This window comes from Bos grunniens, chromosome 19 (genome assembly GCF_055505025.1).
Source record: "Bos grunniens cultivar Pamir isolate PY7600 chromosome 19, Bosgru_T2T1.0, whole genome shotgun sequence".
Lineage (NCBI taxonomy): Eukaryota > Metazoa > Chordata > Mammalia > Artiodactyla > Bovidae > Bos > Bos grunniens.
Window position 1 is genome coordinate 1,132,180 of NC_141183.1, and position 24,210 is coordinate 1,156,389.

A 24,210-nucleotide genomic window follows, 5' to 3' on the forward strand; every position below is an offset into this window, starting at 1 on the left:
TTGTGCCTTTCTACAGGTCACCAAACAGTGGTGTTACTGGCAACACCACAGCAAAGTAATAATAAAACTTAAGAAATTTATGGGTCTCTGATCATATTGACTGGCGGAGGAAATGGCGACCCACTCCAGGATTCTTGCCTGTGAAATCCCATGGACAGAGGAGCCTGGCGGGCTAGAGTCCAAGGGGTCGCTGAGAGTCGGACACGACTGAGCAGCTGAACGACAGCAGCAGCAGTCCCAGTGGCGCATTCAGTCCTCGTTCACAGGAACTCGGCTTAGAGACTACTCCTGGCCCCATTTTTCACTGGAGAAAACAGACTCAGAGAGGCGAGGTCACACAGGTTAGCAGGTGACTAAGCCAGCAGCCAGCCTGTCTTCCAGCTGGAACAGAAGCTCTTAACCTGACACCACCCATCTGACCCAACCCTCACATTTTTAATATGGCAAAACTCTGCCGAATAACTATGAAATTTCTTAGGTTCTGCAGTTATTGGTAAAATGTGATATATAGTCCCATCCTATCGGGAAAGCAAGAAGTCTTTGTCTGAGTGGAGACTGATGTGTTTATCTGAAAGCTGAAGGCAATTCTTGATTGCCCTTCTCCCAAGAAAGCAAACAGGGAAATGTTCTTTTTAATCCAGTGAGAAAGGTTGTTCTAGTCAAAAGAAATCTTATTACTCCGAGTGCTAAACTAGAACATGAAAACACCCGAGCTGGCATCCCCTCACATCCTGCTTGCAGTGCTTTATGCTAAATGGGGAGGCAGGAGGCAGCTGCGAGTGAGGAGCGAGACCGCTGATGGGAATGCCAGGATGAGCAGGGTGTTGACGTTTATCTCAGGAAAGGTGTGAAGGAGCCTGACTGGTCCTCGGTAAAACAGATGGAACCTGAGTGGTGTGGAAGCACGGCTGAGCCTTCTGAATACCTGCCCTACCACTTGGGCCACCGCGAGCCCGTTTCCTGCCGCCTCCGGAGTTCCCTGCGCTCACTTGTGAAACAAGGGGCAGCGGTGACCTCAGAGCCGCTCGGCGCAGGGAGGGCCTGGAACCCAGCGAAGGCCTTCACCCTGTGAGTTCTCACCGGAGCTTGAGAGACAGGAGAGAAGGGGGCGGAGGATGGAAAAGAATGGAAGGAGCAAGAAATTGGTTATTTTAAATTTATTTTGGGGTGCTCAAGAATTGATGAAACCTCCCTCCAAAATCTGGAGAGGCAGTGGGGTGCTGACCATTTCCCTCAGTAGGGACGAGCAGGAGGCAGGGAGCAGAAATCAGCTGTGACCGCGGTCACATCCCTTAGTGAAGGGCAGGGCGACCCCCAGAGAGAGGGCCCCCACCGCAGGCCCGACCTTCCCCGAGAGGCGGGGTGGGCTGACCGGACGGCGTTGTGCGTGCCCCGCAGCGTAAAGCTTGACGTGCGTGTGAGCGCGCGCGCATGTTTCCATCTGCGAACTGGCGCTCGAGAAGCGCTGGCCCACAACCCAGTCAGTTCAAAGCAGCAGATGATTTAAAAATAAACACTGTGAGACGGAACTGCGGGCTGACTTTCACTGTTTTCCCGAGATAGTTTGCTGGAATCTCTAACTCGTATCTCAGCTGAGGGGACTGCCAAAAGCAAAGCTGCTTAACTGTTTATCAGATTTTTTAAAAATCCTTCTCTCAAAAAAAAAAAGATGAACGCATTAGTAATGAATGCATGGTACCTAGGGGAGCATCAGGTTAAATTTGGAAAATATTTTAAATATTTTCCTCCCTTGAAGGAACTTACTTCATCCTTAAGATTTTATCAAGCTGTAGGACCTCGTGGCTCGTGGCCCCTGCACCCTTGGGGACCCGGGACGGTGCCCCCCGACTCCCCCCAGGATGCTCAGTGTCCCCCCGATGGGGACGCTGGCACCCTCCCTGGGCACATTCCTGGGAGTTCCCATCAGGACCACATGTTTGTTCTTTTTTATCTTAATATTAACTTTGCCTTTTCATCTTTCATGTGGTCTTCCCCACTCAACTGACTTACCTGGTGGCCATTTTTCAAAGAGAAATCTTGCCGTCTTACAGGAATGTAGACAGTGTGGAGAAGTGCTGGTGGAGCCCACCCACGGCCCCCCACGCCCCCGCTGGTGCAGAGCGGAGCCCAGGCGCAGCCCCCTGCCCGTGCCCCGGTCTTCCTTCCCTGCCCAGCCACCCGGAGGGCACGTGCACCCCCTCCCTCTTACTCCTAGGATCTTTTCTTCAGTGTTTGCCAAACCCTGCCAAGTACATTGTACTTTAAAGAAGAGTTTTATGAAAATCTTGACTATACTATGATCTGAAAAACAAGAGTTAAAAATGAAAGCCTACTCTCTATTTAGAATCCTGTTATTTTTGAGACCTGGTAAGACCACTGACGTTTATGCAGAGTGTATCATAGCTCTCAGTGGTTAGGTTGTTCCCAGCATTAGCTCCATATAGCTTTCCTTTTGCTTCCCCATATACTAATTTTCAATATCCACGTGGAAATGTTCTAACCCACTTCCTCTAAAGCTAACACGGGGTAGACGTTTAGTTGAGTTATGGCATTTTGTTCCATGATTTTTAATATGATTAAATCAAAACCAGGAGGGTTTGATTATGATTGTGTGTGTCCGTTTTTGTTTTTCTGAGAAACTTTTTGAATTATCATTCTATGAAAAGACTGTGTGTGCGAGCTCAGTCATGTCCAACTCTTTATGGCCCCATAGACTGTAGCTCTCCAGGCTCCTCTGTCCATGGAATTTTCCAGGCAAGAATCCTGGAGTGGGTTGCCATTTCCTCCTCCAGGGGATCTTCCCAACCCAAGAATCAAACCTGTGTGTCCTGCATCAGCAGGTGGATTCTTTACCACTGAGCCTCCTGGGAAGCCCTGTGAAACCCTATGAAAAGACTAGATTATCTCAATGTAATCACTGAGGTATTATATCACTGATTATATTATAATCATAGTATAATTGTGGATCATAGTTCCACGACTTCAGTATCTATCAAGTGCCAGTCATGTGCACCGAAGAGAAGATACTCTCTCACAGGCGAGGGCTACAGCCGAGACCTGCTTAACTAGTTAGCGTGATTACTTCTCAGTCTCAGAGTAAACCTAAAACTGCTTCTAAGTTATCCACATTTCAGTCACCTCTCTAAATCGATCACATCTGTCAGCCTCTCAATTTCATTGTGAGGCATTTTACCTAAAGTGTTTTGAAACTCTTCCTGAATCATCATCATAAGTTTTAAAATGCAACTTTCCAAAGATAATTTCATTATTTCTCCCAGAGGCATCTCATTATTCCCGCAAAGAATGTAAGGTTTCATTTTCTAACAAAAGCAAGCGTGTTCCCTTCAGAACATCCTGCCCTTCACCCGTTGTTCCTTCCAAAACATGCAGTAACTTCTTTTTGATGAATGCATGTCATAAATCTTCTAAAAGGAAGAAACCCACATCTCATGTCCTTGTGGTCATTTGAAGAGCTCCCCAATTTTTTTTTTAAATCTTCAGTCTTAGTCAGTTAGAAGCAAATCTAAATCTTAGTAATTCGTAAAGACACGAAATTACTTTGTGCTTTAACAGTGCATCGTGTAATCATGGTGAGGGATGCACAAATCAACGTGTGATGAATTGGCACAGAAACAAGCACACATGCACGGTGAGCGCGCTACAGAACGCAGCTCTCGCTCCTGCCACGCTCGAGTCTACTCAACTTGAAACGCTGCAATAGCCATAGAAATAGTTATTTTTACTATTTGGCCCCAAGTTCTTATGAAATATCCATCTTGGGTTTCATGTTGGGCCAAGGAAATCTGGCTCCTCCTTATCTCTTGCTCCTCTGGCTCTGTGACTGCGAGCTGATCATTCTGTGCCTCAGTTTTTGACATTTACTCTAAGAATTTAACCTTCCCTGTTTCGTAGAAGTGCTATGAGAATGAACTGAATTGATGCCAACTTGGAAACATTTAATCAGAATTCAAAAAACAGATGAAAACATCTTCGTTCTCAGTAAATGAATCCCTCCGCTCCTTGCAGAAGGTTCCAGTTTGCACTTTAGAATGTAATATATTTTGTCATTTATTTCACACTTGTCTTCTATTTGATTATTTTCAAATTCTAAGTGTTGAACTCAGCCACAGTGAGCTTGTGCACTTCTCAAAGCATAAATGTTCCTTTTTGGGGTAAATGCTCTATTTTTGTCAGCATGTGTGAGCTCAGTCATTCAGTCGTGCCCAACTCTTCAGCCCTGTGGATTGTAGCCCACCAGGCTCCTCTGTCCAGGCAAGAACACTGGAGTGGATTGCCATGCTCTTCTCCAGGGCATCTTCCCAACCCACGGACTGCACCCGCAGGTCTTGTGTCTCCCGCTTTGGCAGGCTGGGAAGTCCATGTCAGTCGTAACAGCTAATGTTTCTACAGGACTTGGCTTCTGGAAGACTCCAGACAGTTTTTGTTTACTGCCTCACAATACTGTACTCTAGTTTTGTTATCAAAACACAGTTGAAAAACTGAGCTTCAAGGAAAACACAGAACTAAGTGGTCCAGTGTTTCTCACCAACCAGCCCTTCTCCAGTAGACCCAAAAGTATAAGGACCTAACCCACGATGAAAGTTTCTTCTTCTTTTATTAGAAGGGAAAACTGTTACCTCCTTCTGAAAGGAAGTTTGTTGAACTGCTGTTGAATTTTAAAGGAAAAGGAGACATCCGAACCCAAAGAAGAGTAAAGCTTCCAGTAAACCTGTTAAAGAGAAAAGACCCTCACCCAATTATTCGAGACCACAGAGGGGACCCCGTGACAGAAGAGAGCCAGTCCTCGAATGTAGAGAAGCCACAGCAGTCTATATGAGTCAGGAAGAGAGCAACCTGTTGGGAGCGCTATCAGGATAAACTCCTCTTCAATCCCGAAACCTTGTTTAGAAGGAAGAGAGGGCAGGAGCTCGCTGAGAGGAAGCGCCTAGCACAGCAGCCCGCCCAGGCGGTGGTCAGGACTCTGCCTGTGTCCTGGTCGCGTGCTGGGTCTGCCTCTGTGTCCCGCTCTGTGAAGACGGGCGATGACAGTGCTGGCCGCACAGGAGTGACTGACACAGGAGTGGAGGTGCTTAGCACAGTACACGAGCGTGAGCGCACACTCAGAGGCCGCTGTGTAGAACTAGGTGGCTATGAAGAATGGACTCTCTGATGATTTTTTTTGGTTATTAGAGTTCAAAGTATTATGAAAGGCAAAATAGCTTTTTTTTTTTTCCTACTCCAGCAAGACTGTTTCTCGGTAAAATAAATCCTGACACATTTCATATTTTCGGGATCACAGATGTTCTTTCCCCTGATGAGTAAATACTGTGGAATGTTGTAGTGGGAACGGCTTCCAGGCGTGTTTGGCTCAGCAGTTGCTCACCATTCACAGCTTTCCCGTGTGGAGTCTCACGCACGGGTGCGCGGGGCGCTAGCTGTGGTCGCGCCTCCCTGCGGGCACGCCCAGCAGGCTGGGTGCACGAGGCGGGCTGTGTCCGAGGCCCGAGTCGCAGCGCGCGCTCTCGTTGCAGGTGATCGCCGAGCTGCAGGGCACCGTCTCCTCGCTGCGGGAGGACAGCAGCCGGCAGCAGCTCGCGGCCGAGCGGCGGCTCCAGGAGGTCGTGCGCAAGTTTGAAGACGAGAAGCAGCAGCTGATCAGAGAGAACGAGCGAGCTGTCAAGGTAAGGCGCTTTCACGTGGCTGCCGGCAGGCGAGGCAGCCGCAGGCACCCTTGTCCAGCGCGCCCCCTGGCCTCGCGTGCGCTGGGCTCTGATGCCGCCGGCCCTGCGAGGCCACGTGCCCGCAGGGACAGGCCACCTCAAGCCCAGCACGCCCACAGCCGATACATGCTTGAGAGCCACCCCATGCCCACCCCAGGCTCCTTGGAGCTGCCTCTGGCCAGAGCGAGCGCGTTGGCACTGCTGTCAGGTAAACGCACGGGCAGCTCCCATTTACCTGCCCCTGCGCGCCACGTCCCCCAGCACTGCCCGGGTCTGATGCGCGGACACCCGCTCTATGGCGGCCCGCCTCCGACGGCCGGGTGATCCCCTGGGCCAGTCCTGACTTCACCGCAGAGAACATGGATGAAAGCGTCTGTGTCATTTGGGGTTTAATGTGAGGGTGAGAGTCTGGAGCCTTTATAAGTAACATTTAAAGAGAAAGTGTGTGTTAAAGAATTCCCGGCAAAAGGCTGTTTCTCGGTCATTTGATTTTGTTACAACGGTAGGGTGCAGGTAGGGTGCAGGTAGGGTGATCACATCAGAGCGTTTGGGCTTTGTCTCGCCTCTTCTGCCCAGTGTCTCCGTCCTTCTCTCTTCTGGCCTGTTGTCGGCCATCCCTGTGATTTGGGGGAAAGTCAGTGTCCGCGTCGCTTGCTTTTTCATATATACCCTTTACGCTGGGCAGCACGAATAGAAGCAAAAACCTTAAGATGTGGACAAAACCTTCCAGGCCAGCACACCCTGCCTCCTGACCAGGGGTGAGGACCTGTTTCCTCCTTCATGAGATTTTCCCTGTATTTTTCCACCTGTGAGCATTTCTTTCCCCCCTACATGTGATGAGACGCAAAAAGGTGTTTCTTTTCTCATATTCTGATAATCTTTTTTAATCTTCGAATTTTCATTTATAAATGCAGGAAAAAGTCCGCATTGGTCTGTAGAACTCTTTTGCTTTGTATGAACTGTTGACTACTTTCTTTCAACTCTTTTTCTATATAAAGATTTCATTTTAAGTGAATTTCTTTTCCACTTGAAATCCAAATACTGCGTTGTAGGTAATTGCCAAATTTTAAATAAATAATTGGATCCCAACATATGCAAAATGGAAAACATCAATTTACTCCATAACAACATAATTTCAAGTCTTGTTTCTTAAAGATTAAAAAAATCTTGAAAGAAATACAATTCATATTTGCCTAGTTTTGTTTATTTTTGCAGTGGTAACCTGTTTACCTGTTACAACGGAAAAACCTGATCCTAATTTCCAGCCAACCGTCAGATCATAAAAGCTGAAGTTGAAGTTAAATGATGAGAGACATACATTGACACAATACACTGGGCTTCCCCGATGACTCGGCGGGCAGAGAGTCTGCCTGCGGTGCAGGAGACACAGTGGATGCAGGTTCGGTCCCTGGGTTGGGAAGATTCCCTGGAGAAGGAAATGGCAACTCGCTCCAGTATTCTTGCCTGGAAAACCCTATGGACAGAGGAGCCTGGCAGGCTACAGTCCAAAGGGTCTCAAAGAGACAGATAAGACTAAGCACACAGGCATGGCATCCATACACGTGCATACATATATATTTATGTAACATGTAATGACCAAAGCTTAGATGCCTGAAAATAACTAAAATTACAATGTAGATAAGGTGTGTTTGAGTGTTGATTCATTCATTTATACTCTGGTGAAGTGCATGGCTTTTTCTTTACTGACCTGTGTCAGTGTTAATGTGTTAACACTTGTTGCCTTGCTTTTTTTTTAGGCTATGTCACAAAAGTAAGAATGAGAGCTAGTATTTCTTCAACAAGTACTGTGTACCAGGCTTTCTGCCAAACCTTTCCTTTCATCCCATGTTCCATTGTCTCATTTAAGCCTTATAAGTAGTCTCGTCGAGGAAGGCATTTCCATCGTCCCATCTTACAGATGGGAGAGTCAAGGCTCTGGGGTGATGTGGCCAGCGAGGACGGGCTCAGTGTCTTCTGAGGCACGAGCCTCAGCCACTTCGCCGTGCACAGAGGCCCGGTGCCCACACTGCCTGTGATGTGACCAGCGAGGACGGGCTCAGTGTCTTCTGAGGCACGAGCCTCAGCCACTTCGCCGTGCACAGAGGCCCGGTGCCCACACTGCCTGTGATGTGACCAGCGAGGACGGGCTCAGTGTCTTCTGAGGCACGAGCCTCAGCCACTTCGCCGTGCACAGAGGCCCGGTGCCCACACTGCCTGTGATGTGACCAGCGAGGACGGGCTCAGTGTCTTCTGAGGCACGAGCCTCAGCGACTTCGCCGTGCACAGAGGCCCGGTGCCCACACTGCCTGTGATGTGACCAGCGAGGACGGGCTCAGTGTCTTCTGAGGCACGAGCCTCAGCGACTTCGCCGTGCACAGAGGCCCGGTGCCCACACTGCCTGTGATGTGACCAGCGAGGACGGGCTCAGTGTCTTCTGAGGCACGAGCCTCAGCCACTTCGCCGTGCACAGAGGCCCGGTGCCCACACTGCCTGTGATGTGACCAGCGAGGACAGGCTCAGTGTCTTCTGAGGCACGAGCCTCAGCCACTTCGCCGTGCACAGAGGCCCGGTGCCCACACTGCCTGTGATGTGACCAGCGAGGACGGGCTCAGTGTCTTCTGAGGCACGAGCCTCAGCGACTTCGCCGTGCACAGAGGCCCGGTGCCCACACTGCCTGTGGCAGCGAGTCACGCCCGGCACACCGGTGAGCGCGGGAGCCCTTGCTCTCGCTCCCTGGCTGCCCGAAGGCGGGTAGTTCCTTTGCAGCGGTTGTTCCTCTCGGCATTCTAGTCGTGCTTGTTTTGTAGACGCAGATTCGCGAACGGACTTAGGTACTCGAGAGAGACACAGTCACCAAGTCCATGTGTCTGCATGTACACTCAAGGAAGCCGACGAGGACCTGCGGTTTGTAGTGCTAGATACCAGCGTAGTTAAATGTCGGTTGTCAGCAGTGCTGTAAGAACAGTGTGTGCGCTGCCTGTGAAGTGTGCCTCTGCCCACCTTCCGGGTTGGAGGATGGGGTGGGCGGTAGACCCAGCAGCAGGCCAAGCAGGCCACCGGAGGGTTCCCGTGGGTACGCGGGCCTTTCGTCACAGTGAGGCTTTAGGGGAAGACGGAGGTGTTGAGTAGGCCGAAAAACCCACTTACAGGGCCGCCAATCTGGAGAATAGTGCAGAGTACCCCTCACTATTCAGTCACCCCGGAGGCATGCTGTTTCCAGGATCCACCCTGCGTGGCAGGTAAAGACGCGCCCAGAGCTTTAGCCGGAAGGATGCTCCTTCCCGCGCTCACATGCCTATCATGGAGCTCCCGTTCCGGGAAAGGCCCCCACAGCACCAGCATTCCCATCTCCTTTCGGTGCTGTACTTTCCACCCTAGCACATCAGCTGAAAACTGAGCAATGTAGAAAACGATGCTGGAGAAGGATACTTAAGGATCTGAAAGATGTTCACAAGACAGTTTTCAATGAAAATGCAATTTACAAAACATTAAGTACATAAGAGGTCGTCTTTGCCCCCCCGCCAAAGGTATGTATAAAGAGAAGAAAGGCTGGAATTATGTGTCAGCATTTTGCTGGTGGATACTGTTAGTGGTGGAATTTGTGGTAATTTTCCTCTCTTAGCTCTATACTTTAGTTCTTTTTTAAATTAATTGATTTATTTTAATTGGAGAATAATTACTTTACAATATTGTGATGGTTTTTGCCATACTCAACATGAATTGGCCACAGGTATACAAGTTTCCACCCCCCCCCCCCCGATACTCTAGTTTTAACAACACTTTGACAACATGACACAGTAAAAATTGTTTGCTAGAAAAGAAAAGGCCTTAGCCTGAAGGAATTCAGAGGTGGACGTCAGGGAGTCCTGCAGCTGAGACCAACGGCGGGCATGAGCCTCGCTGTCTAGGAGACAAGGAGGGGAGCATGCTATGAAGGGGAACTCCTGGGGCATAGAGACTTCTAGAAACACGGTCATGCAAGCAGATCCTTTACGCTGAAGTACACCCCGTCTCCAGAGCAGAAGTCCTCATCACTGTTCACTGCTTCAGTTCATCCTCACCTTCAGAGGCAAGCTTCTGAAGAGATCTGTCGCTGCTATGTAACAAGTCACCCCAGAACCTGGGGGTTTAGAGCGACCGCGTCAGGAACGTGCGCGGGGGCGGGCGGGCGGCTCTGCTCAGCAAGCGGCGTGGGGTGCGCCCTGGTCAGCGTACTTCTCCCGGAAGCTGGGCTGGGCTGCAGTGCCCAGGACCGTGCATGGCCTCTTTTGTTTTGTTTTAAGAAAATCTACTCTATTGTTTTTATAAAAATGGATAATGGCATATGCTCATGAATAATTCCAAGTGCAGTGGGGAAAGGGAAAAATACCTGAAGTCACGACAGAGTTCATCACCCAGAAGCAGCCAACCACCTTAGCAGTCAGGTGAGGTCATCGCAGGTGCCTGACTACTGCAGGGAGAAAGGAGATCCAGATGGACTGGTGAGCTGGGTTCACCCGCTAGATTCTGTATTTGTGTTAGGCTTAGAAAAATCTCAAGTTGATTTTACTTAAATTCGGCAGATGGGTGAATCTAGAGTGAAACAGGAAGAACTGTTAAACTTTGGGGCAGAATTTGAGTTTTGGCTGAAGACTGAGTTCTAGAATAACACACGTGCTCCCTTGACCCTCGTCACTCCTCCTGCTTGGGGTGCACACGGTCTGGGCTTGCGACACGCACAGTTTGTCTCTAGCCGTAACCTTACTTCATACCCACACTGTCTCTAAAGGACGTGGTACTTCCCACCAGGCCCTTTATAGTCAGCCTTCCACACTCCCACCCCCAAACTCCTAACTTTCATGTGGTTCCAAATGGGCAGGATTTCATGGGCAAGTGGTTCCTTCAAGACTCACGGTGCTGCCTTCCCTGGGTTTTTCCATGTTTAAGAATGTCTTCTGGGACATCCCTGGTGATCCAGCGGTTAGGAATCCACCTTCCAACGCAGGGTGTGAGGGTTTGATCCCTAGTTGGGGAACTAAGATCCCATGTGCCTTACAGCAAAAAAAAAAAAAAAAAAAGCAACATAAAAACAACAGAAGCAATATTGTAACAAATTCAGTAAAGACTAAAAGTGACCCATATCAAAAAAAAAATTCTTAAAGTTTTTAAAAAGTCTGCTGATTAACCCTTATGTTTGAATAACCTGTGAGATGGACATAGTATCCTTATCTTCATTTTCAACTGAAAACTTGGACGTTGCTCACGTGGCACATAAAGCTGCCGTGGAGAAAACTAGGCAAGGTTGAGCTTTCCCAGGTCCGCAGTTTGCTGTTTCTAGGGGATTCCTGAAGAAGTCTGTCTTTATCGTTAAGCTTAATAGAGTAACACGGATAAATTATGCTTTTAACCAGGATCCCCCTAAATGCTAAGCATTCCGTATCAACTGTCTCTGAAGTGCAGCGAACCTCCCCTCCATATAACACTTGCTGGTAGAGTCTCTGCATTTTCTGGAGCCTAGGGAAGGGGTGGGAGAGCTGGAGGAGAGGGCGCTCACAGGCTGGTCAGGCTGACTGCTCTTTGAGTTCACACTGCCTTAAAGGGTGTGCGGGCAGCGGCATGTCATCCTGGGGATTGAGTTGTCCCAATTTGGTGTCCGTATGCTGTGGTTTTTCCAGTAGTCATGTACAGACATGAGAGTTAGACCTTAAGGAAGGCCGAGCACTGAAGAATTGATGCTTTCAAACTCTGGTGCTGGACTAGACACTTGAGAGTCCCTTGGACAGCAAGGAGATCAAACCAGTCAATCCTAAAGGAAATCAGTCCTGAACATGCATTGGAAAAACTTAAGCTGATGCTTAAGCTGAATCTCCTATACTTTGGCCAACTGATGTGAGGAGCCAGCTCATTGGAAAAAACCCTGATGCTGGGAAAGATTGAGGGCAGGAAGGGGAGGAGGCAACAGGCAGCAGAGGATGAGACGGTTAGATGGCATCATCAACTCAGTGGACATGGGTTTGTGCAAACCCCGGGAGATGGTAAAGGACAGGGAGTGTGCCGCAGTCCGTGGGGTTGCAAAGAGTCAGACACAATTTAGCAACTGAACAACAATGGTTTTAATCTCTGATGTAGTAAATATTATAGATACAACCCACATACACAAAACCTCTTTGGGGTTCTTAATTTCTTAAAAGTGTAAAGGGGACCAGAGACCAAATCCTTTGAGAGTCGCTTGTCTAGACGTTGCCCTTCTCTCGGCCTTGTTGACCGCCTGCTCTCTACCTTCGTGCTCACCGTGGTGATACGGTCTCCGTGTAGAGTCCTTTCCCTTACGGTTTCAGTGTCATCTTCTGTGACGTGTCTGGGTGAGAAGCCATGCCAGGTTTGTTCCTTCCTCTAGTGAAGTTTCCACTGCACCCTGATGCTGTCCCCACGTCCTCATCTGAAACCTTGCTGTGGGACATGTTTTGCACCCCGGGATCTGCACGTCTAGGGAGGTGACGTGGAGCTCGTCGTTATCTGTGGGCAGGGGCGACACGCGGCACCCAGACCCACGTGCGGCGTGACGCATGCGAACGCCCTGAGCGGACGGACAGAAACTCCCTCGCACCTTCCAGAACAGTCGGTGGTCTTGAGAGGATTTGGGGATTGCAAAGAGGAGGTCGTGTCTGGATTCTGCTTCCTTCTGCCGCCGAGCAGATCCTAAGTTTCTTGAGCACAAGCGCTTACTGCCAGGTTTGTTTCAGTGGAAGTTCTGGAAATAGACTGAATAAATGAATGATGAAAAGTGAAAGTCGCTCAGTCGCGTCCGACTCTTTGTGACCCCGTGGACTGTATAGTGCATGGAGCTCTCCAGGCCGGAGTACTGGCGTGGGTAGCCGTTCTCTTCTCCAGGGCATCTTCCCAACCCAGGGGTGAACCCGAGTCTCTTGCATCGCAGGCGGATTCTTCAGCAGCTGATGTTACCTCTTAAATCAAGGCTCTGGAAGGAAGCACATGCCTTCACTCTGGAGTCGCGCTGCTGGCAGCAGCGAGCTCGGGAGTGCTTTGTGCTGCAGTAGCAGACGCTCGAACACGGCTCCGATTTGGGCTGGCAGGTTTGTGTTTTGCCTCCCAGGCAGATTCTAATCAAACCCCCTCGCTGTGTTTACACAGCATCTCTGTTCCCCAAACCCCAGGCTGCCCACCAGAGCCGGCCGTCTGAGCGTCCGCCAGCACCGCCCCTGAACTCACACCGGTTGGCGGGGGATGTGGGCAGAGGCAGCTCTGCAGGAGGGCCGGGAGCTCTCCTCCAGCATCGGGCACCCCCAGGCCGAGTCCTGTCTGTGAAGCTGCTGGATTGAAAGTGCCTCGCTGTGAAGCCAGATGTCCGAGCAGAGATTTCACATCACAGAGAGGTGTTGTAAAATTTTCGCTTGTAGGTACAGAAAAGAGATTTTAGAGCTGGGATGCTCTTCTGCCTTGGCCACTGCCTGGAGTTTACGAGGAAAGATCGCTGCCAGGGGGCCGTCGAGCAATCTGGTCTGTGTTACCAGCAGGGCTGGAGGGAGGGGAAAGAGCATTTCATAAGGTTGGGCAATTGTTGCTGTGCTGAAAGCTCACAGGAATCCACTTCCCAGAGAATAAAATTACAGACCTCATTGCGGGATTTCAGGGACATTGAGAAACAGGGAGCAATCCCGGAGCCTGGCATCAGACAGCCCTGCTTGGAACCTGCTCACCAGCTAATTCCTGTCTCCCCTGTGCTCATCCTAAGGGCGTGGAGGGCACGCTGTCTCGGTGCCCTCTGGAGCTGGAGTAATAATGCCAAGAAGAGAAATGGACTTTCCATCTCACCCAAGGTGATTGGCCTGCCCACGCGGAGAGGGAGACAGCCGTCCAGTCCTAACCGCGTCAACGGGAGCGCCGTTTCCCCAGGAAGGGTGCTCTGGGCGGCGGGCATGGGACGCGGCGGTGGCTGAGCAGAGGGGGCGAGCGGTCTCCCCGCGAGTATGCCAGCCCCGCCTCTCCTCCAGCTCTGTTCTCTGGAAGATCTCTGCTCTACTTGAAGACAAGTCGAAGGTCATTTGTTCAGTGGAAAAAACCTTCAAGCACTGTGAAGAGCATTGTTAGCCCCTGGGCCCAGGCCTGTGTGTTATAACAGGGAGCCGAGCAGAGTCGGGTGAGTGAGTGTGAGAGCGCCTGCGGAGGGCGGACACGGGCAGGAGCAGGGATCCTGCGCCAACGCCTGTGCCTCGTGGAAGAGCCCGCAACACCGCACGGTCCAAACTGGGAACGGCTCTGCTGCCTCAGATGCTGGAATATGGGTGCATCCTTCAGCTTTTTTCCTTTCATATATGAAAAAATTAACAAATAACTGTTTGGAAATATTTTCATCCTTAATAATTCTGAACTAATCCGAAGCTGTTTCAAAGTCAGTATGATGACCTGAAATACGTGATTTCATCATTACCTAAGCGGCCACAGCTAAAGTGACTGAATGATTGCCGTGTCTTATAACATAGCCTTCCAGCTCCAGGCCCCATGGTTGCAAGGACCGTCCACCTCCCCAAGACGGGGCTGCAAGGACAGACAGTGGACGGACGGCTCTCCACCATCCCTGATTCGCTTTCGAGCTGCCGGGCACCCTCCTGCTCTGCTTTCTCTGAGGCACCGAGTCAGCTCTCCCACGCGTCCCCCAGGCCCCTTTACTAATCCCAGCGTGATGTAGCTGTTGAGGCCTGAACCAGTGGTGTTTTCCCACCTCTAGTGCCCCCCCAACGCCATGCAGCATTGACCATATTGACCCACAACTTTCCCTCTAGAGCAGGGCTTGGAGAACCTTCCCCGAAAAGGGCTTGAGAGTGGATATTCTGGGGTCATACAGTCTCCGTCACAGTGACCCAGCTCCTGGTGCCGTGCTGCGCAAGCCTCAGACAGTTTGTTAACAAATGGGTGAGGCTGTATTCCAATAAAACTTTATTTAGGAGAACCGGCTTGAGTGAGGACATAGCCCACTGGCCGCAGTCTGCCCGCCGGGATCGGGGAGCTCACACCACTCCTGGTTGGCGGGTCTCCTCTGCTGGGCTCGCACCCCCTGCGTGGGCGGCCTCCGGTCCGGGCTGGGCTTTGCGGACCGTCTCCCAGCACGGTGCGCTCGTCTCCCCTGTGACTCTCTGGCTGTCACTTCTGTCGAGATGCTCGCAGGAAGCCTCGCCTGACTGGTCAGGCCCCATGGCTCCCATCTTCTGCCGGAGATGCGCTGCCGCAACCTGCTCAGTAACTGCAGCCTCAAGTGAGCATCTCCAAGCCGGCTCCTCCTTCCCGCCCAGCGGGGTCACCCCCCAGCTGTGCTGTTTGCTGTTGGACACTTCAGGTTCGTCTTTGTCCTCTCGCCTTCATCCCCATTTATCTCAAGCGTGTCACTGGAGTCCTCGAAGGCATTCCTTACTCCTCCGTTAGGACCCTACTCAGAGCCCTTCTCAGCTCGCTATGGTGTAACACAGCCTCCCTCGGCTGCTGTCCCTGCCAGAAGGCTCTCAGCTCCGCCCAGCAGGAGGAGCTCTGCCAGAGCAGCCCTGGATCACTGGTTTCCCTGCCTCACAAGGAGAGCTTTGGGATCACCAGGAGGCGGCTCGCCCGCCAGAGGAGCAGAAGAGCAAAGCTATGGACGCAGGCTCACAGACGAAAAGTAACATCCAGTAAACGTGTAAGGACCGGCTGACTCTCATCCCTGATTTAAACTGTAAATCAGAACTGCGAAGGGCCTGGCTGCCGCCTGATGGGCGTGAATGCTGACCCTGAAAAAGTACCCAGTGATGCATGGTCACTGGAAGTTCAAATCAGCGCTGCCTCTGGAAGTCGGTGTGATGGAAGCTGCTGCTACGTCAGACGCACACGATTGGAACCTTTGGTGCCGCTCATAGGGGTGTATCCCACGGATAAACTTGCAAAGCTCTGCAGTATCTTTGTAGCCTTATTTGAGCAAAAAGATGGAGAAATAAGTGGTGCTGCATGAGAGCAGCGGGATGCTTTGGTGTTGCTGTTCAGCGGCCAAGTGTCCCGCGCTCCATGAGCTCGTGGACTGCAGCACGCCAGGCTCCCCCGTCCTCCCCTGTCTCCCAGAACGTGCATTGAGTCGGTGATGCTGTCCAGCCATCTCACCCACTGCCGCCCCCTTCTCCTTTTGCCTCCAGTCTTTCCCAGCATCAGGGTCTTTTCCAGTGAGTCAGCTCTTCACATCAGGCGGCCAAAGTGCTGGAGCTTCAGCTTCAGCATCAGTCCTTCCAGTGACTATTCAGGGTTGATTTCCTTTAGGATGGACTGGTTTGATCTTGCAGTCCAAGGGACTCTCGGGTGTCTTCTCCAGCACCACAGTTTGAAAGCATCGATCAAAGAATGAAGTAGACCTGCCTTTGAAAGTGAGGCAAGATTGCCAGCATGCAGTCAGGGGAAAGATGCCACACACTATGTACATTTACCATTGCCTGAATGGGCCTCAAAAATGCGGGAAGGCGGCAGGTGGCCTCCAGCACAGGCCACCTGGATGAGGGGCGTAACTCATACACGCTTGTGACTGTGTTTCCCCTGACCCTACATTCACCTGTGCAGGTTGGGATACAGATATCCAGTGAAAAATGGAAATGGGTTGCACGTTTATCTGTATATGGTATTGGTGTGTGTGTGTACTTAAAAAAAAAAAAAAAAGAATGCATATGTTGGGTTGCCCAGAAAGCTCGTTTGGAATTTTCTGTAAGATGCTATGTAAAAACGGGAACAAACTTTTTGGCCAATGTAATATGTATGTATCTCCATATATTCAACAGTTATACATTCTTAGGAAAAAAAGTGAAGCTGTGAATAACAAGCAGTCGTACCAGCATAACTGATTCTCCTAAATGTGCCTTGTAAATCATGGAAAAATTTTAAGACAGGCCTTGCTCATTTTGCTTTACGTTTATATAATGTTATTTTCAGGGAATTTGTTGCATTAAAGAAATAGAACATGTAGAGAGTTAACTTTACACAGAATTTCTAGGGAACTAAATCAATTCAGTAAATTAACAAGGATAAGCCTAGTTTTTATAATTAATTTTCCAAAAGCAGATAATGAGGAAAAAAATTCATGTGATGTCGTCATGCCATCAAAAAAGACCAAAATGTCATTTCCAGGGCTGTCAGCAGGAGTCGTTTGCTGTCATAGCAGCTGAGACTAGAGATTTGGAGCGAGCGAGATCGGGGTGGTTAGTGGGTTGCAGGAATGCTTTAATGTTGGAAGCACAGAGGAAAGAGAGGAATTAAAAACAAAGACACAGCCCCCGTTTTTTTCAAGAGAAGCAAAACCCTTTTGCTTTTATGTTTCTGTCACTTGCTCCAGGATCCTTCATGAAGCCCTCTAACCACCTAAATAAATATTCATATGGCTGCTCAACATCTCATTAATAAACCAAGATTTGGTGGTAACATATTTCAGAGTAACATGTGATTTGCATCTCACCCTTGTTTAACTTTAAATCTCAAGCAATTAATAAACTAGACTCGAGAGGTTTTTAAGAAGTAACATCTTACACACACCACAAATTGCGTTATTTTTATGTGTAAATAATGATGAAAGGAGAGATTGTTCCTTTGATGTCTATAAACTACACTGTGAAATATGCAGAGAACATTCTTGAGTTCAGTTGCAGCCAAAACAAATAGACTAGTTCATAAAACAAAGCAGCAGCATTCTTAGAAGCAAGCGCTACTCTTTCTTTTCCTCCCGGTTCTTTTTCCATCATATATCCTTGCCATTCCTCAGGGCAGATTCGTTCCAAGTTCAAAAGTGATGCTGGCCTGTGTTTCCTCACCCCGAGAGCTGGGTCCTTCTCAAGCTCTTCCCAGTAAACTTGTCTTCCCATCGAGCTCAGACCAGACCTCAGCTGGACAGCCAGTTCCCTTCAGGGAATCACTGTTGTCAACAATATCCCATTATTGCTCAAAAAGCCAATTATTTCAGATGTTAGCAAACACTCATGTTCCTCAGAGAGATATATTTACTCACTCCTCTATTTTCCAAGCTGGCTTATCTAGCTCCCTTTGTTTTTAAGTAGTATCTGCAGATCCTTGTTTACAGAGTCTGCATCTGACCTGATTTTTTCTTTGAGAGTCAATAAAACAGCACCTTGTAAGTACTCATCTCCCAGGGGAAGTCTGTAGAAGTGGTTGGGCTCCTGTTGGAGCAAGGAACAAGTTCTGACTGACATCACGACGAACATCACGAGGTGGCTCACATTCCACATCAGGCATGTCTTCCTCCTCGAACACAGCGTGTGACTAAGATTACGCACGAGGCAGGCATGTACACATATGAGAGTTGGTCCATAAAGGTGGCTGAGCGCCGAAGGATTGATGCCTTTCAACTGTGGTGCTGGAGAAGACTCTTGAGAGTCCCTGGAACTGCAAGGAGATCCAACCAGTCTATCCTAAAGGAAATCAACCCTGAATATTCATTGGAAGGACTGATGTTGAAGCTGAAGCTCCAATACTTGGGCCAACTGATGCCAAGAGCTGACTCACTGGAAAAGACCCTGATTGAGGGCAGGAGGAGAAGGGGGTGACAAAGGATGAGATGGTTGGATGGCATCACCAACTCAATGGACATGAGTTTGAGCAAGCTCCTGGGAGATAGTGGAGGACAGAAGAGCCTGGCGTCGCAGTCCACGGGGTCGTAGAGGGTCAGACATGACCAAGTGACTGAACCACAAGACACACTGGATTGGAGACCCCAGAGGTGTACACTTGACCTCCAGTCCCTCCGGGCGGGACAGCGGGTCTCCTCCACGGATCGGCTTTGCTGCAGCCCCAACATGGCCTCATGACACATCGACCATTTACCTCCTCAGCCCAAAGCCTTTTCACCAACACTGATCCTGAGCTCCGATCCTAAGCTACCTTTTCTCTGTCTGAGTTTTTATTCTAATTTCTTTTCATCTGATGGTGGTTTTCTACTTGAGTTCACCATCTTCCTGTTCAAATCCATTGTTCATTTATTCTTAAAGCTTAATGAGCAGAGTATTTAAATACAGTGGATTCTTGTGAAACCGCCTCCTTTTATACCAGCTACAGCCCAGTCCATAACATCTCATTGACCAACAGTATCTTCAAGTGGAAAAGACTTGGAGATAACCGGCCCCTACCGCATTCTCCTGCCCTCATCCCCACCCCGCTCCACAAATGAGTCCTGAGCCCGTGGAGGGGGCGGCGTGGTCCTTTCCACGCAGCTCTTGGCAGCATCAGGCCTTGAGACCAGGCTTCCACCTCTTCAGCCTTTCCCTCGTGCTCACTGTATCCAAACACACATGGAAATAAAGGAAAATTCATTTTCCTTTAAAATCTACGTGAGCTGCCGGAACGGATGAAGCGTCTCCTCACGTCGTGCCTGGTTCCCGTGACTGCTCTTGGCCGGGGGCTCAGCGAAGCCAGCGCTTGTTTGGATGTTTAAGGAACGTGTCCCTCGGTGGCTGGCTCTGTCACTTGCTATGATTTTTAAACTATCACCAAGTGTCCTTGGAATCAGAATATTCAAGGTCAATTTAGAATAGAGGTGAGGGTTCCAGAAGCAACTTTCTGGACCCCTCGCTAATTTTAAGGGCGTTCCAAAGGAAGGAAACTGGTGAATAACCACGCCTCACCGTCTTGCAGGCCTGGGCTCTGTAGACACTTAGGCCAAGACTGATTTGTGAGAGTCTGTTTTCCAAGAGGAGACTGGTTGTTTTGAAGATCCATTGGGTTCGATGGCTTTATTCCTGTGGTCAGTGAACAAAGGAAAGCCGTCGACACAGCAGCCTGCTGTGTTTTTGGAAGACACTGACTGGAAATGGCCGGCTCTGGGTCCCTTTGAGCAATTTTCCAACCTTTGCTGAACTGGGATGCGTCACCCGAAGTCCCACCTTCCTGTTGCATCTGCTTCATTTTTCTGAGGCTCAAAGACTCCTCCCTGACACGCTCGCGTGTGCTGCCTTTCAGAGGCTGGCGGGCCTTCCTGACAGGGACTCTGGAGCCGGGACCCCGTGGGTCCAAACCCTGCCTCCACCATCTGGAAGCCGCGGGGCCTCAGACAAGTCACCTCAGCTCTCTGGCCCACTTTCCTCATGTCAAGAAACAGTTTACAGTAAAATGTGCAGGAATGGCAGTGAGAAGTAAACGGCTTACGGCTTGAGCGGTGTGGAGGATAGTGCTTCTGCTTAATAAGCCCTACGTATACATCATTGGTGCAGAAGGAAGAGGCCCCACTCCAGGGTTCTTGCCTGGAGACCTTCATGGACAGAGAAGCCTGACGGGCTACTGTCCATGAGGTTGCAGAGTCAGACTCGACTGAAGTGACTTAGCATGCACATGTACATCATTGGAGAAGGAAATAGCAACCCGTTCCAGTCACCTTGCCTGGAAAATTCCATGGACACAGGAACCTGGTGGGCTGCAGTCCCTGGGGGCTTGTCTCTGCCCTGACTCTGGGCAAGCGCTAACCCCCAGGCTGGCCCCTCCTGTCCCCGCCCCACCCCTGGATCCCCCTTCACTTCTCGGGTCCTCGGAGACCCGGGGGCCTGGGAATGCACCCCAGCTCTCACAGGCTCGTGGGGTTCCGCATCCCCAGCCGTCCAGGTAGGCCTGGCCACGGCCTCCCAGTGGCGCCGCGCGCCCAGGTGGGCGGCCCGCCCCACCCCGCCCATTCCTGCTCGCTCTGCATCTCCTCTCAGGTGCCTCTGTCCCCGGAAAGACTTCCGTGATGGTGACCTCTCGAGACCGACCTGGGCTCCGTCCTCTAGGCCCGCCTGTGGGCTCTCTCTCCCCACAGCGTGGACGCGGGAGTGGGCGCGTGGGAGAAAGGACGCAGGAGCACGTGTGCGGGAGAGTGGGCGCGGGAGCGCGTGGGAGAGTGGACGCGGGAGTGCGCTCACGGGAGTGCTGACACAGGGCATGCTGACAGCTGGCGCCTCTGCTGCTGCTCTGGACACCCAGCCCCAGCAGGTCAGGGCCGCTCACCACAGTCGAGTCCAGCCTGGAGCCTAGCCGCATGGTCACCCGGCGCTCATGTGCTGGCTCGCGGGTGGTCACTGCTAATAAAGCCAGGCCCGGCGTCGCCTCTGCGTGTGGGCTGTCCTCGTGTGGGCTGCATGAGCAGTAGAAGCAGAGCTCCTCTTAGAAGGACTTTCTTCTTTAAAATGTTATGGGAGTGTAGTTCGTTTCAGTGTTGCGTTGGTTTCGGGTGTGCAGCAAAGTGACCCAGTTATACAAATACATGTTTTTTTTCAGATTCTTCTCCCATGTAAGCCACCCATATAAGAGTTTTGAGTAAAATTCCCTGCGCTGTCCAGTAGGCCCTGGTTGATCATCTCTTTTATATACAGTCGTGTGTATGTGTTCATCCCAGACTGCTGGTGTATCCCTCCCCACAGCCTATCCCCTTGGGTAAAGTTAAGTCTGTTTTCAAAATCTGTGAGTATGTTTAGTTTTGTAAATAAGCTCATTTATATCATTTTTTTTAAATTGCGGCAACACACACGCAGAGAAAGCAAGCCGTCCACCTTCGGAAGCATCTCTGAATCCCTGCACCCTCCACGACATGTCTGGGCGCCTCCTCAGACCCTCCTCTTTCTGTCTCCTCTGTGTCTCTCAGAGGCAAACCATTCTGAGCATTTCTCTGAACTTTTCAAGCAGAAATGCTTAACAAGATTTTGGTGCTAAAAAAACAATCATACTTACAGGCTTTACCCCAAGAAAAGAGCATGTTCTTGTCTCTCATCTTTCAGTGACCAGCCCCTGGCCTGTCTGTGCTGCTGTTTGTCACTCTTCACTCGCTCAGTCATGTCCAACTCTTGGTGACCCCATGGACTGCGACACGCCAGGCTTCCCTGTCGTTCACTGTCCCCGAAGTTGGCTCAAATTCATCCATTGAGTCAGAAATGCCATCTATCCATCTCACCGTCTGTCATCTCCTTCTCCTGATCTCAATCTTTCCCAACATCAGAGTCTTTTTTTCAGTGAGTTGGCTCTGCGCATCAAGTGGCCAAGGTATTGGAGCTTCAGCATCAGTCCTTCCAATGAAGATTCAGGGTTGATTTCCTTTAGGATGGACTGGTTTTATCTCCTTGTAATCCATGGGACTCTCAAGAGTCTTCTACAACCCCACAGTTCAAAAGCATCCATTCTTCGGTGCTCAGCCTCCTTTATGGTCCAGCTCTCACGTCTGTACGCAACCACTGGAGACAGCTGTCACACCCGTGTGTGACCACGGGAGAAATCACAGCTCTGACTAGAAGCTCTGAAGAGCTGGATTTCCTTTCCTTTCTCCTTCAAATGTTTATCCAAGTTTTTGTTTCATCATGTTCAGGTTAGATTATTTCATTGCTTTTTTTAAATGTTTTATTAATAAGCATAAAGAAATACGTCCCCCTAAAAAGTTCAACTACATCCTCCCAAAATAAAATCAATAGCATTCAATATGAATACATATTTAACTACTAATTAAATAGACATTAAAATTAAGGGGCCCATGGAAAGAGGCTGTCTTCCTAACAGGATGAGTTGAAGGAGGCACTTTGCAAACATTCAATCACTGATTATATTCTCTAGAAAAATAGTAAATATTTGATTGAAATTAAACTAGTAAATGCAACTTCCAATTAAGATATAACAAAACATCACCTTTACACTTTAGGACGTTTGCTTAGTCAAGTCGGGAGAATTGAAAGGAGTCAAAGTTTATATCAATAGAGAAAAGTTGTCAGAAAAAATATTTATAGGCAAAATTATGTTCAATGCCTCCAAATGGTTATCAGGTCAGCCTGCCTACATGACCCTCGGTGGGCAAGACAGAGAAATCAGCTTCTCATTCTTATTTCTCTTATTTCTTCCTGGCCAAGAAATCTGGGGCCTTTGAAACATTTTCACCTTCAGCTGCCATGCCTTCACTAGGGCGCAAATTCTCTAACTGCTAGTTTTCCAAGAAATCGTGTGCAGGAAAATTAAAACTTGAAAGACAGTCTGGAAAAAGGGATTTGACCCAAAAAAATGTTTTCAAAGCCATGCTTTGTATTTATCGTATGGCGTCTATAAAGCATAGCTGCTATGCTGGGGGACATTGGGTAGGAATATGGACTTTCAAATACCTGCCTTTAGGTTAAGCCCTGGAGCCAAAAGCCAAAGAGGAAAAACCACTAATCAAAAGAATAGATAAAAATTATGTACAGTAACCATAATATGGCATTTCTGAAAGTCGTCAAATCAGTTTCAAAACCTTATTTTTGTTCTAGTTCCAGTGTCTCTTTGGAGTTTTCCCTCTCTCTTCTGGGACTGACCTGTTTTCCTCTCTGTGAGATCATTAGAGTTTAAAGACAGCCTGTGTGAGCTGTGAGCTCTGAGCTGGCCGGCTGGCCGCTTGCCTGAGGCACACGGCAGCCTTTCAAAGGCTGTTTCCGGGGGCAAGGCAAGTTTTAAAATTCATGGTAAAGACTTTTAAGTGTGATGTAGTCAGAAGTCCTAAAATATACATATTTATTTAGCTGAGCAAATTATATTTCCCAATGAGAGCACAGCCGTAAAGGTTAGCATTTTTCTAGGAATAAAATAAAATGGAACATGTAAATACAACTTTTATTACAGATGAGAATGTCTTCAGGCTTGAATTATTTGCACCACTGTTTAGAGACTGGCTTTGTAAGCATAAACCCGATTTTCAACTGAAAAGTTATGGCAACAATAGCTAATTTCTGGAACCCAGCCCTGTGCTGGCAGCACAGCGCGAGGTTGGGGTTTCCTGTGACTTTCCTGCCCCACCAGGCCCTTGGGATCACTTTGTCCCCGGATGCCTGCCACTTGCGGCCTCTGTTCCTCATTTCCCCTTGTCTGGTGACCCCGTCTCTTGTCTCCACCACTGACCCCCAAGTTTTGAGTCAACCACACACACCACCACGGCAGTTGTAGCAGACATCTGCCCTGAACCGCAAATGGAAATGCGTTTCCCAGCAGAAGCTTTGTGATAAAGGTTAGGTCCTGGTCTCACAGCGGCACAGCGCTGAATTTCATACACTTAAGGGTCAGATAGGCCTTTCCAGGTCCAGTTCCTCCACCGGATACAAACACTGACATGAGCCTGAGCCGCCCCAGCCCCCTTCGTGGACCTCCTCTACCCTCTGGGGAGCAGGGCCACACTGGTCCCTACTTCTCACCGAGCGTCCCATTCTGGTTCTTGGCTTCATACCCAGCGTCCAGTTCAGTATTTGGTAAACAATAAGCACTCAGTAAATGTTTGCTGAGTGAAGAAATGAATTTGGCATCTACATCCACCAACTAACAAAACTATACTCTTAGAAAGGATCAACCTCCTCCTGCTTATTTTCATACTAGACATACTGGTGGTGGTGGGGATCCTGGTGGGATCACAGTGGGGACTGTGGTGGGGATCCTGGTGGGATCATAGTGGAGACTGTGGTGGGGATCCTGGTGGGATCATAGTGGGAACTGTGGGGGGGATCGTGGTGGTGACAATGGGAGA

At 49.6% G+C, this 24,210-nt stretch overlaps 1 protein-coding gene and 1 long non-coding RNA gene across 45 annotated transcripts in view; one reads left to right on the top strand and one right to left on the bottom strand.

The window, feature by feature from the left end:
• The window catches only part of CEP112 (centrosomal protein 112), a 315,095-nt gene that overhangs the window by 245,747 nt on the left and 45,138 nt on the right, over positions 1 to 24,210 (top strand). For 36 of the 44 annotated variants that reach the window (XR_015146986.1, XR_015146978.1, XR_015146980.1 and 33 more), the window contains one exon: positions 5,532 to 5,681. The exons of 5 other annotated variants lie outside the window; for them this stretch is intronic. Coding sequence is in view for 34 of the 39 variants with exons in the window: in XM_086355752.1 (XP_086211878.1) it covers positions 5,532 to 5,681 (150 nt within the window). In the remaining 5 variants the exon portion in view is untranslated. Of the gene's footprint in view, positions 1 to 16; positions 1,124 to 5,531; positions 5,682 to 6,935; positions 7,368 to 24,210 lie in introns of those variants that run through there. 3 more of the 44 variants (XM_086355768.1, XM_086355770.1, XM_086355765.1) reach the window with 2 other exon arrangements.
• On the bottom strand, positions 9,356 to 10,750 carry LOC147350924 (uncharacterized). The gene is made up of 2 exons (XR_015146989.1): positions 10,613 to 10,750; positions 9,356 to 10,292 (listed from the first exon to the last, which is right to left on the bottom strand). It is a non-coding gene; the product is annotated as an uncharacterized LOC147350924 (long non-coding RNA).